The sequence below is a fragment of the Podarcis melisellensis genome (assembly GCF_964234715.1).
Source record: "Podarcis melisellensis genome assembly, chromosome: 16".
Lineage (NCBI taxonomy): Eukaryota > Metazoa > Chordata > Lepidosauria > Squamata > Lacertidae > Podarcis > Podarcis melisellensis.
The window spans coordinates 37,571,143-37,585,974 of NC_138533.1; the positions used below are offsets into that span (position 1 = coordinate 37,571,143).

The 14,832-nt window shown below is 41.9% G+C and overlaps 2 protein-coding genes across 2 annotated transcripts; both read left to right on the forward strand.

The window, feature by feature from the left end:
• Window positions 1-238: 238 nt before the first annotated feature.
• On the forward strand, window positions 239-6,461 carry LOC309358901 (vomeronasal type-2 receptor 26-like; the record flags this gene model as incomplete). Its single annotated transcript, XM_081892168.1, has 3 exons — window positions 239-438; window positions 2,378-2,669; window positions 5,580-6,461. 3 exons carry the CDS (start codon window positions 239-241, stop codon window positions 6,459-6,461), a joined length of 1,374 nt encoding a protein of 457 aa, XP_081748294.1.
• A 2,058-nt stretch (window positions 6,462-8,519) lies between these two features.
• On the forward strand, window positions 8,520-9,722 carry LOC309358902 (vomeronasal type-2 receptor 26-like; the record flags this gene model as incomplete). Its single annotated transcript, XM_081892169.1, has 2 exons — window positions 8,520-8,650; window positions 8,827-9,722. The coding sequence occupies exon 2, from the start codon at window positions 8,829-8,831 to the stop codon at window positions 9,720-9,722; it is 894 nt and encodes a 297-aa protein (XP_081748295.1). The 5' UTR covers window positions 8,520-8,650; window positions 8,827-8,828.
• Window positions 9,723-14,832: the final 5,110 nt, after the last annotated feature.

Below are 14,832 nucleotides of genomic sequence, written 5' to 3' on the forward strand. Positions count from 1 at the left end.
CTGTCAGACTGATCACTGATTCTTCTCCCTGCAAAAATCTGGCTTTCGTAACCATCCCGGTGAGACTTTGCTGCTCAGTATCACTCAGATGACCATGTGCAAAGAGATGAATTGTTGCCTAAAAAATTCCCTGCAACATGGTAATATTTGCAATTTTGGTATTTGTGCTGCTGCCTCAGACTGTGTGCAAGTTTCCTCTTGCTCCTACCATGCTCTGTGCAGGATGGTACTTTCCACGATGTTGGTGTCAGTGCTGCTTCCTCCAGATGAGTGCAAGGCTGCTGTTGCTCCCTGTTCCATCCGTGACCCTCTTCCTATTCTTCACAAATATTTCCAGTCTGGAGATGTTGTTATTGCTGGCATTATGTCTCAAATCCATATAACTTCAAGCATAGCCTTCAATGAACCTCCTACACCTGAACTCTTTGAGGACATTCTGTAAGGAAGTGTGTGTGTGTATGTGTGTGTGTGTGTGTGTGTGAGTGTGTGTTTTAAAAGCTGTATTGTATATCTGTAATGAATATATTTCTGCATTTGACATATGAAGAAGGTGAGGCTCATTATACTAGTGGTCAAAATTGAGGCAAACTTTAGGGAAAGCTGTATTTCTAAGGGCTGATGGCTCATAAGAAAAGTATTAAATTAGAATGAACTTCTACAGTATATCATTAGAAAGATAATCTAATGCAGAACACAAACTGTGTTGAATAGCCCTGACCTGAATCCAACAGAATATCTGTGGAGCTGATTGAATAAACTTTTTAGTCAGAAGCAACCAAGGAATAAAGCACATATTTTAGAAACAGTCATACAATCTTGGTTTCACATTAAAACGCCTGGTGAATTAAAATATTTGATTCACTCCATGGGATGTCATTGCAGAGCTGCAATTGCAGCAAAAAGTTTCTACACTAACAGAAATGGTGAAAAGTTATGAAATACCCTTTATCATGGTTTTGTGTGCATAACTTCTTTAATTTGGCTATTTGCTTCCTTTGGTGATCACTCGTACCTAAGTAAGATTGTCTTCCATGAAGACGGTCTTAACAGTGAGTCCATATGTGACTGTGGATTTCGATTCTGTATTCTCATGGCCTTCCTCAGTGAGGACTGAGATTTCCGGACCGGAGTTGATCACGGTGAGGGTTTGCCAAACATGCCTTCCTCTTAGTGTGCTTCTCCCTTTCAACCTGAGTTTGAGTGTCTTCAAAGTCCATGGCACCTTTCTTAAAAGCTGTTCTCCAATTGGAGCACCAGGAGTACGCTTTCCATTCTTGAGTTGGGAATAGAGTCGTTGCTTCGGAAGACAATAGTCAGGCTTCCAAACAGCATGACCAGTCCAATGAAGTTGATGTTGGAGAATCATTGCTTCAACACTGGTGACCTTTGCTTCTTCCTGTACACTGGCATTAGTTTGTGTGTCTTCCCAAGTGATGTGTAAAAATTTCCAGACACCCTTAAGGGAATCTTTCGAGGAGTTGGAGATGGCGTTTGTAAGTCCTCCATGTTTCACAAGCATACAGTAAGGTTGGTAGCACGATAGCTTTGTAAAGAAGCATTTTGGTTGCCCTGCAAATGTTCCAGTCCTCAAACACCCTGCAGGAGAAAGTGCATTTTTTCAAAACTCAAGCGATGCTGGATTTTGGCATCAGTGTCGGCCCTTGAGAAAAGATAACTGCCTAGGTAGGAGAAGTTATCAACACTTTCCAGCGTTACACCATTGTGTTGGATTTGTGGCACTGCAGAAGGGTTGTTTTGTGCTATTTGGTGCAGCACTTTGGTTTTTGGGATCTTGAGTGATGGGCCAAGCTTTTCCTAATCTTCTACAAAGATACATACATTCCAAAATGTTTTCACAATATTGGTCACTAGTGTATGATGAATACTACCACCCTCCCCCCCCCCATGTAATTCTGGTGTTTATGAGACATGGGGGCAAATCTCATAATTCAAACTCACTACTGCAGTGTGTGATAACCTTTTTCTTCTTATATGGTAGGCTTATACCAGTGTTCAGATTTTTTTAAAAAAGGTTGCAAGGCAGCATAAAATGTAGCATCCCAATTCACTTTGTTAAGGCTTTCCACTCATTTACCATGGTGAGCGAAGGATTTCTTATTTAATATTTGATTTTAATCAAATCCAAGTGGTAATTCATTCAGATTAGAGGTGAATTTATTATAAGTTTTTGGTAACCAGACTTTGTCCTCCTCTTCCGTAGAAGAAAACTAGTAGCAATCAGGGCCAGGCCACCTATGACGTAGCAGGAGTTAGATGTTCAGCATAGCAAAACATCCAGGTTTGTGTTTCAATATATCCATACACTTTCTATGCTTGTGAATGTGAATTGTTATGCACTATGTCACTCTCCATGCAGGCCAGTGACACAACTCTACCAGCATATCCTGGCTTTGGCATTTGCTGTGAAAGAGATAAATGAAAATCCTGAAATCTTGCCCAATATCTCTCTGGGATTCCACATCTATAACAGCCATTTCAGTGCAAGCTGGACCTACCAAGCCTCCATGGAACTTCTCTCTAGCCTAGAAAGACTCCTCCCCAACTACAAGTGTGATGTTCAGGAGACTCCAAAGGCTGTGATTGGGGGGCCAAAACCTGATTTATGTCTCCACATGTCAACCATCCTGTCTATGTACAAGATGCCAAGAGTAAGAGGTTTGCATGGAATATGGATCATAATGAAAGCCATTTACAGTTGTCTCTGACTAAGACTCATTGGGTTCCCAGCTGGCAATTGAATGTGTTTGTGACCCACCATCTTGAGGAACAATATATCAAGGGAATGGCAAATAGTGGGTATAGGTTGGTATTTTTCAACCAGAAATGCAGGTTGTGGGAAATATGTCTGCTTCAGTTCCACACATCCTTAAAAAATCAGCAGGAAGAATTCCTCATTGGACACTTTACTCCTGTGCAGGACTGTAACAAAACGTCTGCTGCCTGTGGTAGCACAGCTGTATGTTTGCTATGCCTGCTGAAAAATTACTTATATATTTCCCAAGATAACTTTAACATTCCAAAATAACAGAAATAAGTGAATCCTTTTGAAGCAGATCCCCTCTGTTAAACTCTTTAACCACCATGGGTTATCTAGCGGTTTTTGTGAGAGGTAAAGGTCAACTTGAGGCAGAAGTTGAACAAATAAGAAAGATTTATTTTGCAGAATAAAGTTGGTAAGACAAAAGATGCATCAGGAGATAAAGTTCTTTCAGGAAACAGTTAACTTATTAATATTCAATTTAATGTATGTTACGGGCTTCAAAACAAGGTAGTGAACGTACAGCTTATCAAGTCAAGTACTTTATTACGGTCATAGACCAGCATAAGCAAAACATATACATAAATAGCATAACAGTATGAATCCAGGCGAATAATTATTAAATAAATAGGAGCTAGAACCAAACGTAGATTTAAACATATAAATAGAATACTTAATTGAGGATAGATAATGGGTGAATAAGAATTTATAAGAAAAATTAAAAGATCAGTTAACACAGCTATATGGGGTGGGCTTCAGAAGTGCGGATCTAATAATATGGGCCTTCAGTTTTGGATTGAATTGTAGCATAGATCATTCTTCATCAAATATCTATCATGGCAGGGCAATATCTGGTGACTGAATATGTGACTTCTGGGCTCTCTTCCTGAGAACCAGACCAAGTTTTATTGCGGCAAAAGCCAGTGACACTAAACACCACAAGATCAAACAAAAAGAAATCAACAACAACATCAGAGAGGGAAAAAAAAAGATTACACAAGGGAACTTCGCAGTGTGTACAGCTTATTTAAAATGGCAGTTGTGGTTCGAGGACCCAATCCCCCCCCCCCAAAGTGGAATGAATACACAAGGACACACGATATAAGGTTAATGGGCGAGAAAAGGCCACAACTTTATGGATTACAGCAAGTGAAAAGGTATTGGCTTAGGCATTGGATTACGTCAGCTGACTCCACCCCCTCAGAGAGGGGTGAGTCGGAAACAAGGGGGGTTTATTCACCAGTAGGTGGAGCCTGTTGATGCTAATCCAACTATAGGCTCTCTCCTGATGTCACCGAGGGTCGTGCCATGGCCTCCCGCCAAGCAGGCATCGGACAGAATACACGACCGCCAGATTCCTTTAACGGAATACCCCTAAAAATTGAAGGCATAGGCAATGGCCACACCTAGCCCTTCGACACCACGGCACATTATTCCAATGCCTAACCTACCCACCAATACCACGAATGTTATGACGATTGCTACGAGGTAGGCGAAAAAACCAAAAAGCCTAATGCCAAATGGAAAAACTCCTACCAGGCCCCCCGGACAACCAGGGCAACCAACCTAAGGTCCATAGCAAGGCCAAGGGAAACTAAGCCCTGAGCTCAAAGGGAGTGGAGGGTGGATGAATCGCGACGGGACGACGAAGAGTTTGGCTGAGGAGGGGCTGGCGCTGCTGTATTAAGGCTATACACGCCCCCTCTGAGGCACCTGGTTGGGTGCCTGCTGATGGGCGTGGGCGCCAGCCAGGTAAGTGGGAGGCAGGGGGCTAATGCCCCCTGCTAGAGGCGGGGCTCAGGCTTCCACCCACAACCACTCCCCTCTCTTCAGGAGGAGAGTCTTTCCCTATTTTCAGTTTGATGTTACAATTGGTAAACAATCAGCTCATTTCCATTTTCATTACTTCAGTTTCTTACACCTCATTGCATAGATGTTACAGTTTCAGACTTTGGTTCTTATACAAGGTAGTATTTCTGTCAGTTTCCCCACTTTCTATCAATCCCACTCCTGAGGTTCTCCAAACAGCACAACAGCCCCAGGGGATCACCCAGCCCTCTTAACGGGTTTGGGTGTCTTCTCTTTCTAGAAGATCTCTGGAAGGAGACCCAAGCAGACGGGATTCTGCAGAGGTGCTATCTTCTTACGAGGATTGAGGAGGCCCATGTGCAATGCAGCACGACATCATGACTTCATGTGTGTGATGCCATGAAGAGCTGGATGCCCCTTGAATATTGAGGGTGCTCAGCCCCCTCAAAAAATACATTGGTGTGGATGAAACTGCCTCAGCTCCTAGGAGTAGTGTGAATGTTGGAAATCACAACATTATGATAATGAGAACGATGCCCAATATTGCAGAAACAGATGATGCACCAATACAATCCAAGGCAAAAGTTTGGAATAGAACAGTCCAGGTGGATTTCATATCATAACCTATGGAAAGGTGGTGGGAAATAGCTTTCCTCTGTTGTTCTTTATCCTTTGCAGTTAACTCAAGGAATGGTTATTAGGAATTTATTCCGATGAGAAAGCTTTTCTATGAACCAGCATTTATGTACCTGTTCTTTCCTGTAACCTCCTTTAGATACATAAACATAACTGCATAATTGTTCTATTTGATGGAAAGACATTAATATCCAAGTATTTCCCCAAACAGTAGATTCTAAAATATCAGAAATAAACAAAAAGCTGAACCCCCCTGGTTAATATGTTGAAATCTGCTTTCGTGTCTAAATGGTGTTTTGATATCAGCATTTTTTATCATCTTTCCTCCCTTGATTTTAACACTGACGCTCTTTAGCTCCTCTATGGCTTTTCTCCAGTGACAAATAATGACATTCAAGCCCTTTTCACCCACTGGATATTCCCAGATGGGACTCAGCAATACGAGGGGATCCTCCAGTTACTGCTGCATTTTCGTTGGGTGTGGATTGGTGTGCTTTTTCTCCATGGTGACACTGGAGAGAGATTTGTACAAAATGTTCTCCCCATCTTTGCCCAGAAGGGTATCTGCTTTGATTATATAGAAAGTTTCCCTAAGGTTACCTCTTCTGGTGAGTTTGATGAAATGGTGGAAGAAGGTTTGAAAACCATGAACATTATTGTGGGAAGTACTGCCAATGTTGTAGTTGTGTACGGTGAAATTCAAACAATTATAGTAATTAGAACGCTACCCAGACTTGCAGATACAAATGACGTTCTAGTACAAGGAAAGACAAAAGTCTGGATTATGACAGCCCAGATGGATTTCACCTCATTTCCCTTTCAAAGAGGTTGGGACATCACATTCCTCCATGGGGCTCTGTCCTTTGCAGTTCACTCTAAGGATCTTCCAGGATTCCAGAAATTTATTCAGATGAGGAAGCCTACCTTGGAAAAAGAAGATCGTTTTCTCAGGGTTTTCTGGGAAGAGGCATTTAATTGTGGTTTTAATGATTCTGCTTCAGAGAAGAAAGATGACAAACTCTGCACTGGGGAGGAGAATATTGAGAGCCTTCCTGGGTCTGTTTTTGAAACGAGCATGACAGCCCACAGCTACAGCATCTACAATGCAATCTATATTTTGGCACATGCTTTGCACACCATGCAGTCCACCAAATTAAATTGCAGAGCAATGGCAGAAGGAGCAAGATGGGAACTTACAGAACAACAGCCATGGCAGGTAATGTTGTCTTCCAGGTAATACAGATGTCTGCAATCAACTCTGGAGCTGAGCTAAAAGGGGGACTTTTCTTGAATACCTCTGTCAGTAAGGGAAATCCATTCCTCTTTTCTCTCGGGGAGGAAATATCCACTAATGGTTAGGATAACATAATGGATGAAATGCTGCCATCACTAAAATGCTGTCATCACATAAAATGGGTTCAGTTGTCCTTGGAATAGAGTTTCAGTAGGGGAAACTCATTGCATGTCAATGCCCTGAACCCTCCCCCAGTTGTTGAATAATAAAACACATGGACACCAGTATTTTAGATTAATGGGCGAATTAAGGCCACAACAAAGGCCTGAAACCAAGAAGGTGATCCCCAGCCACGCGGCCCTTCAATGCAGCAAGTCACGTCCCCCTGGCTGACTGGATTGGTTGGCGGGTGTGACTCCGCTATGATGTGGGGGCAATGGCTTTCCTCTTTCCTCTCGGGGAGGAAATGACTAACCACTAATGGTTAGGATAACATAATGGATGAAATTCTGCCATCACTTTAAAGTGGGTTCACTTGTCCTTGGAATAGCAAAATATGGCTATAGATGGCTAGGTACACGATATAATGCTATCACTATTTGTACAAAGGCAGCCCTGTATCCCTGGAAAGTGATGAGCAGCTTATCTACACAGCTTATCCTCCTATCTGAAGGAACATGCTGTCTAATATTTGTGGTCTAATTTCTATGAAATTTAGGCCAAGACTAACTGTACTTCTTAATAGAACCAGATCTCACCACCACAATAAACATTGCCATGACTAAAAGTATCCTTCACAAAACATTTAAAATGAATATAGTGTTCCACAATGTTGCTCTTTTGTATATGCTCATGAGCAGGGCTTTTTTCAGCAGGAACTCCCTGGAACTCAGTTCTCTCCCTCCCAGGGGGGCACCATTGCCATTCCAAGGGAACAAGGGAGGTGTTTGTGGTTTCTCTTTTTCTAGAAAGCAGCACTGCTCATTAATTCCTTTTTCCCTTTTAGTTCCATCCATTTTTGGAGCACTCTATTTGTACAAATATTACTTATATTTAATTATATTTGGCATCTTCATTAATTGCTTTTCCCCTCTTCAATCTTAGGTCCACCACTTTCTGGAAAGAGTTTCATTTAATAATAGTGTTGGGGAGGAAGTTTCCTTTGACCAAAATGGGGAATTAGTAGCTGGATTGGATATAATAAATTGGGTCACATTCCCAAATCAGTCATTTCTGAGAGTCAAAGTTGGAACAATAGACCCACAAGCTCCCCCCAAAAAGAGGTTAACCATTCATGATGATGGTATCATGTGGCCCAACTGGTTCAACCAGGTAAGAATCTGTTCAGGTTTTCTCTAGTTTTTTGCTCAGTGTCTCAAAACTGTCTCATTGCAACATATTGAATCATCAGTTATCAGAATCAGACTTGATCTGTGAAGGAAATATCAGGCTGTAGCACTGATAAAAGGAAAGCTATCTTATTTCTAGCTGTATCTAATACATGAAATACATGAACTTGCAAGGGGTTTGCTGAATGTCAAATGTTGCTGTATGTTAGCCATATTTCTAAGCCAGTAGAATGGTCCAATAAGGTAAGACAAGAGATCATCGCCCTTCTCAAAAAAGATACAACTATACAAAAAGAAAACAAATGCACTGAATGTTGCCAGAGAAACCATTGGAAGCATAGTTTGCAAGTTCCAAGTTAAAGGAACAGTGGTTAGACTACCTGCACAGGGCAGAATTTCAATAATTTCTATTGCAACTGTCAGTCAAAAACACTTGAGAAATTTCATGAGATTGTGACCCAATAAGCTTTCACCTGAACATTTTCTAATTTGATAAGATTTTTGTTGTTTAGTTGTTTAGTCATGTCCGACTCTTCGTGCCCCCCTGGACCAGAGCACGCCAGGCACTCCTGTCTTTCACTGCCTCCCGCAGTTTGGTCAAACTCATGCTGGTAGTTTTGAGAACACTGTCCCACCATCTCATCCTCGTCCCAAACAATTTCCTTCTTTCATCTCATCCTCGTCCCAAACAATTTCCTTCTTTCATTTATGAACAGGCACAACCCACCTCTCTGTGTAATGAGAATTGTCATGTAGGTTATAGAAAGAACAAGAAGGAAGGAAAGCCATTCTGCTGCTATGATTGCCTTCCGTGTCCAGAAGGGAAGATCTCAAACAAGGAGGGTAAGGAATGCATCACACGCTTTAATTTTACCTGTGCATCAGAAGCCCCTTTCTCTAGTGGGAAAACAGTATGGAAGTAGCAAATATACATTCTGGTATCTCTTAGGTGCATTGTGACAAACTGGGGACAGAATAACTTTTTTAAAAATAAGATGTTTATTTCTTTTCTTTTTCAGACATGGACGACTGTTCAGAATGCCCTGGAGATCAATATGCAAACAATGAACAGGATGGCTGCCTCCCCAAAGACAAAACATTCTTGTCTTATGGAGAACCGTTGGGGATCAGTTTGGCCACGTTTGCCCTCTTCTTTTCCTGCATCACAGCTTTGGTGCTTCAAATATTCACAAAGCACAGAGATACTCCCATAGTTAAAGCCAACAACCGCAACCTCACTTATATTCTCCTCCTTTTCCTCCTGCTCTCCTTCCTTTGTGCTCTGCTCTTCATTGGCCGGCCTGAGGAAGTGACCTGCCTCCTTCGACAAACTGCTTTTGGCTTGATCTTCTCAGTGGCAATTTCTTGCATCTTGGCCAAAACTGCCATTGTGGTTCTAGCTTTCATGGCCACCAAACCAGGGTCCCGAATGAGGAAGTGGGTAGGGAAGCCACTGGGAACCCCAATTGTTCTTTCCTGCTCCCTTATGCAAGTGACAATTTGTACTGTGTGGCTGGCAACCTCTCCTCCATTCCCAGATGTTGACATGCACTCAATGACTGAAGAAATAATACTAGAATGTAATGAAGGTTCCACTTTCATGTTTTATTGTGTCCTGGGATTCATGGGTTTACTGGCCATAGTCAGCTTCACGGTGGCTTTCCTAGCTAGAAAGTTGCCTGACAGTTTCAATGAAGCCAAATTCATCACCTTCAGCATGTTGGTCTTTTGCAGTGTGTGGTTGTCCTTTGTTCCAACCTACTTGAGCACCAAGGGCAAATACATGGTGGCTGTGGAGATCTTCTCCATCTTGGCCTCTAGTTGTGGGTTACTGGGCTGCATCTTTATCCCCAAATGCTATGTTATTTTACTGAGGCCTGAGCTGAACAGCAGGGAGCAGCTAATAAGAAGATAGTTTTAAATAATCCAGAAGTCTTAATCATGTTCGTAATTTTTGGTGTCTGTTATTGCTATTTTATTGACATGTATGTCATTAGAAATTAAGGATATTCATGCCCCTTGAAATTAAAGAATCAACAAATAAACAAATAATTGAAGACTTAAAAAGTAAATAATAAAAAAGATCTGGAGCAGCCTGAAGAATTCCTTTGGGAGAAAGTGTGAGGACACAATTAGGGCAGCGGTGAATACCTTAATTATTTCCATCACTGCCGCTGATGAGGATCAGTACTAATTCCGTGGCAATGCCTTTGAGCACAACTGGCCTGAGACATTTCCCGTATTGCAACAAAATGGGATCCATCCGTCAACCATCTACAAATCCACCTAACAGTTCCCTCATTCCACTCAGAAGATTGGGTGTGTGGGGGGGTAACTTTGTCCAAAGCCTTACTGAAATTAAGATACAATATGTCCACAGAACTAAGCTAGACTTTTCTGTAAGGAAATGTCATACTCTTTATTGCACCTGCATCTGGATCCTGCATTATTTTACGTATTTCTTTTCTCCCCTTAACTGGTATACAAGGAAACACCCCTGTGGTGCAAAATCCTGAAAATCATGTCTTCATTGGTGACACATGCACAGCTGGGGGAAATAGTGCAGGTGTGATTGAGGAAGAGTGTTGGGGAAACTAGGAAGTTCCCTTCAGATGAAGAGTTTGCAGCTGGACTGCTTGCTTGCCTGGGGCATTCGAAATTGCAAGAGAACTCCTCAATAACAAATATGCATCATTATTTTGATCTTACTAAAAGTCACAGAGTTCAATGCTCTAAGGAGATAACTGTGGAACTAATAATTATCTCAAATTGCTGGGATTTATCATTCATCTTCCCAAATCCCCTGTACACTTTTTCAGGCCATGAACACAATCAATGTCAGAGTGTGAAAGTGTATATAAAATAAATCCTGTGTCAATCAGAGTCCACATGAGAAATTCTGAACATACAGGTTTTCATGAATTAGATCATTGGCATTTTCCCTTTATCAAAAAAATCCAGAGTCATTCAATGAGAGTTCCTGTAATGCAGTTTATGGAGGATGAGATACAAATCTGACTTTCAACATCCCTGTTGGCCCCAAGATGGTAGGAACATTTCTGCTGCAGATTCTGATCTTCCTGTGGCTACAGTTGCCTCCAACTGAGAGCAAGGAACACTCTGCTAGATGCACCATGATGGAGCCTTTCCAGCTTCCATACCAGAATTATCAGAGAGGGGACCTAATCATTGGAGGAATTGTTACCTATTTCGGCTTTTTATTTGAAGAAATGGATTTCCATGAGCACCCAAACACAAAGCTTATAGATGAACTTCTGTAAGGAAAAAACTCTATCCTTCATAGCGTACCCTTGGTGAGCTCATGAATGCTACAATTACACCAAACATACAGTGGTACCCTCATACCACGTTTCTATTTGACTTTTATCAAGGGGGGATGTGAAACATATATTTTCTCCTTTTTACATTGTGATCTTGTCACCTTCTTCTTTGTTGCTTGATTCTGCTTCTTGGGCTTTCTATCTTCTGCCTGTTCTGCTTTCTCATCACCTGATCCCATGGCTCTCACCACTTTCTCCCAACTTCATCCTCATCCTCCCTCTGTGTTTCCTTTCACACCATTAACATCTGTTTTCCTTTGCAGCAAAGCTTTACCTTCATATTCACTATCACTATCATTTAATCTGACAGTCACAGATGAATGTGACATATGAATAACATAGAATTTGGATTATAGTCTCTGCTATACAATGTAAACCCTACTGAGTAAAAAAAAAGTATTGATACTGAGTTATTTGCAGAGTAGACCCACTGAAATTAATAAACCTAATTTAGTCTGATCTATTAATCCTAATGGTCCTTCTAAGAGTATGACTAACATTGGCTACAGTATATTTTGTACAGCCACAGTTTTATTTGAAGGAGGGAAGGAGGGAAACACAGTTACTATGAAAGAATAGAATTTGTTCTCTACTCCCCACCTACACCAAGCACTTACTATCTGAGAGGCACCAGTCAGAATTTCTAACTTCGGGACTTCTCTTCCAGTGAGTGCCCGTTGGCTCCTGAAAGGAAATAAGGAGTTAAGAGAAGGATGTGGCAAACAGGTCCCCCTTCACAAAATTAACATAGGAGGAATGGCGGTTTGCCTGTGAAGATCCATAATTTTAGGCACCAGTGGTACACCTGCAGATCAGAGATTAATTTACATATGTGAGTTTCAGGATATGAATGCTCTGCACAAAATTAAATGCTTTTTAGATGCAATATTCTTAAAGCTGACTGAATATTGTCCATGGGGTCAACTATCAACTGTTGAGACACACAATGGATATATAGTTTGTTTGTTTGTTTGTTAGCTTATTTGTTTTATTTAATCTTTTGGAATTTGCCAGAGAGAGCCAGAAAGTTACCAATGTGCTTAAGAAGGAGAGGAGGAGAATGCCTCTGACACGTAGTACAGTGGTGCCTCGGGTTAAGAACTTAATTCTTTCTGTAAGCCCATTCTTTCTGTAAGTCCATTCTTAACCTTTAACTGTTCTTAACCTGAGGTACCACATTAGCTAATGGGGCCTGCCGCTGCGCCGCCACCACATAATTTCTGTTCTCATCCTGAAGCAAAGTTCTTAACCTGAGGTACTATTTCTGGGGTAGGGAAATCTGTAACCTGAAGCATCTGTAACCCAAGGTACCACTGTATAACTCTTTTATTAGTGACACACTGAAGTACTACCAGAATATTCTCTCCCTGGTGTTTGCTGTCAAAGAAATAAACGGGAACCCTAATATCGTACCGAATATGACCTTTGGGTTTCACATCTATGATAGCTACTTAAATGCAAGGATGACTTATCAGAACACCCTGAAACTTCTGTCTATCACAGAAAGGATTGTCCCCAACTTCAAATGTGAGAAGAACTTGACTCTGACATCTCTCTCCACATGGCTACTGTCTTAGGCGTCTACAAGATTCCACAGGTATAGTAAATGTGGGGGCTGTGAAGCTCTTTTGCCTTGGGTACAATAATTATCTTCTAGGTTCTCAATGCTTTCTTTTACTTTGGTTCATTTTTCTGAAAAAGGAAGTGTGAGAGGAAAATATATAAATGATACAAAACATCTGGGGGGTTTTGCACTAGTGGCTGGAGGAGAGGGGCTTTGGTGTTTGTCAGACTTTGTCTCCCCTGTGTCACTGGGAAGCAGAAGGGAGGTTGGGACAGCCAAATGCAGCAGCAGGAGTCCTCCTCCTGCTCCCAGGAAGCTGCCCAATGCCAGCTGCAAGAGATCAGAGAAACCCTGCTCCTCCTAAGCAGTTCTGGCTAATCCACAGATTTCCCAGCTGGTTTTCCTAATGTAATATATTTTTTGATTTCATTTTCACTAATGTATTGACTTTTGTGACCAGTGTCATTTTAGTACAAGTACAAATGTCAGAGGACAGCTGCATTTTGGCTCACCATTTGTTTTAGAAATTGTGAATCAGGTGGGGATTCCTGGCTATGGTCAGCTTCACTATGGCTTTCCTGGCCAAGAGGCTGCCGGGCAGTTTCAACGAAGCCAAGTTCATCACCTTCAGCATGTTGGTGTTCTGCAGCGTTTGGCTGTCCTTTGTTCCCTCTTATCTGAGCACCAAAGGAAAGCAGATGGTGGCTGTGGAGGTCTTTTGCATCTTGGCCTCCAGCGCAGGTTTGCTGGGTTGTATCTTTTCCCCCAAATTGTACATAATTCTTCTGAGGCCCGACTTGAACAGCAAAGACCACTTAATTCTGAGGAGCAAATAGGAATCACCTTGTGTTGATGCTTTTAATTATTGCATTGTTTGCTGGCATTAATTGAATGAAAAGCAGAAAAAGTAATTCCTTGTATTTCTCAACTCTTATCCTTTTCATTCTTAGGAATAGCCTCCAACCTACATCTCTGAGTTTATCTTCTCCATGTAGGGCAGATACAGAGTGGCTGTGAGGAGAACCTAGAAAACCCCGCACAAAGTGCTTTACAAGTGCTGATGATGTTCTCATAGTTCAGGCTTGCAAAGCTGTGTTCATGAAACTATGGAAACCCCAACAAGCAGCTTTTGGGGGGCCTTGCATAGCTCCATATGTAGCACTGTGAGGCCCCAAAGATCAGCTGATAGCAGGGTCTTGCAGAGCATCATGTTTGCTGAGTTTCAGGCCCAAGGACCAGCTGATGATTCATGTGGGGAAAATGGGTCCTCTGACGTCTCTGTGATCTCGGATGATGGAGAGGTATGCTGCCCCATCTTCATGTCATCTATGGCCCACAGGGGATGTGGGAGATGAGGATCCAGGTCACCTCTCAGATCAAGTGCCTCATAAGATCACAAGATCAACCATGTTGTTTACAATAAAGCTTTAGCCAGGCATAGGCAAACTCAGCCCTCCAGATGTTTTGGGACTATTACTCCCATCATCCCTGACCACTGGGATGATGGGAGTTGTAGTCCCAAAACATCTGGAGGGCTGAGTTTGCCTATGCCTGGTTTTAGGCCTCAAAAGTTGGTGGAGGTTGATTTAGTTAAAAAGCCACAGCCGACAATCTTTAGAATAGTGGAATTAAGAATATTCATGATGTGAAGAATACTACAGCATCCCCCTTTGGACATACAGTGGCACCTCCGGTTACTAATTTAATTTGTTCCAGAGGTCCGTTCTTATCTAGAAACCATTCTTAACCTGAGGCACGCTTTCGCTAATGGGGCCTCCCGCTGCGCATGCACCGCCAGCACGCGACTTCCGCTCACATCCTGGGGAAAATTCACTACCAGAGGCACATTCTTCCGGGATAGTGTAATGGAAAGCTGAAAAGCAGTTATTCTTGTACTATGTATTTTCTTATTAAGTAGTTTTCTTTTTTATTTTGACTCTCCATAAACTTATTGCTCTCCCTACTAAGGGGACCAGCTGAGACTTTGGCTGTAATGTGATAAACATGCTCCCCACCCTTAAATCACTGAGAAGCTGATTAAGTCTCCTGCAATTATCAAAGAAATCACGATTATTCCATTGACTCCCTGGGGAGTTCCAGTAGCTGCATGAAAACTATGA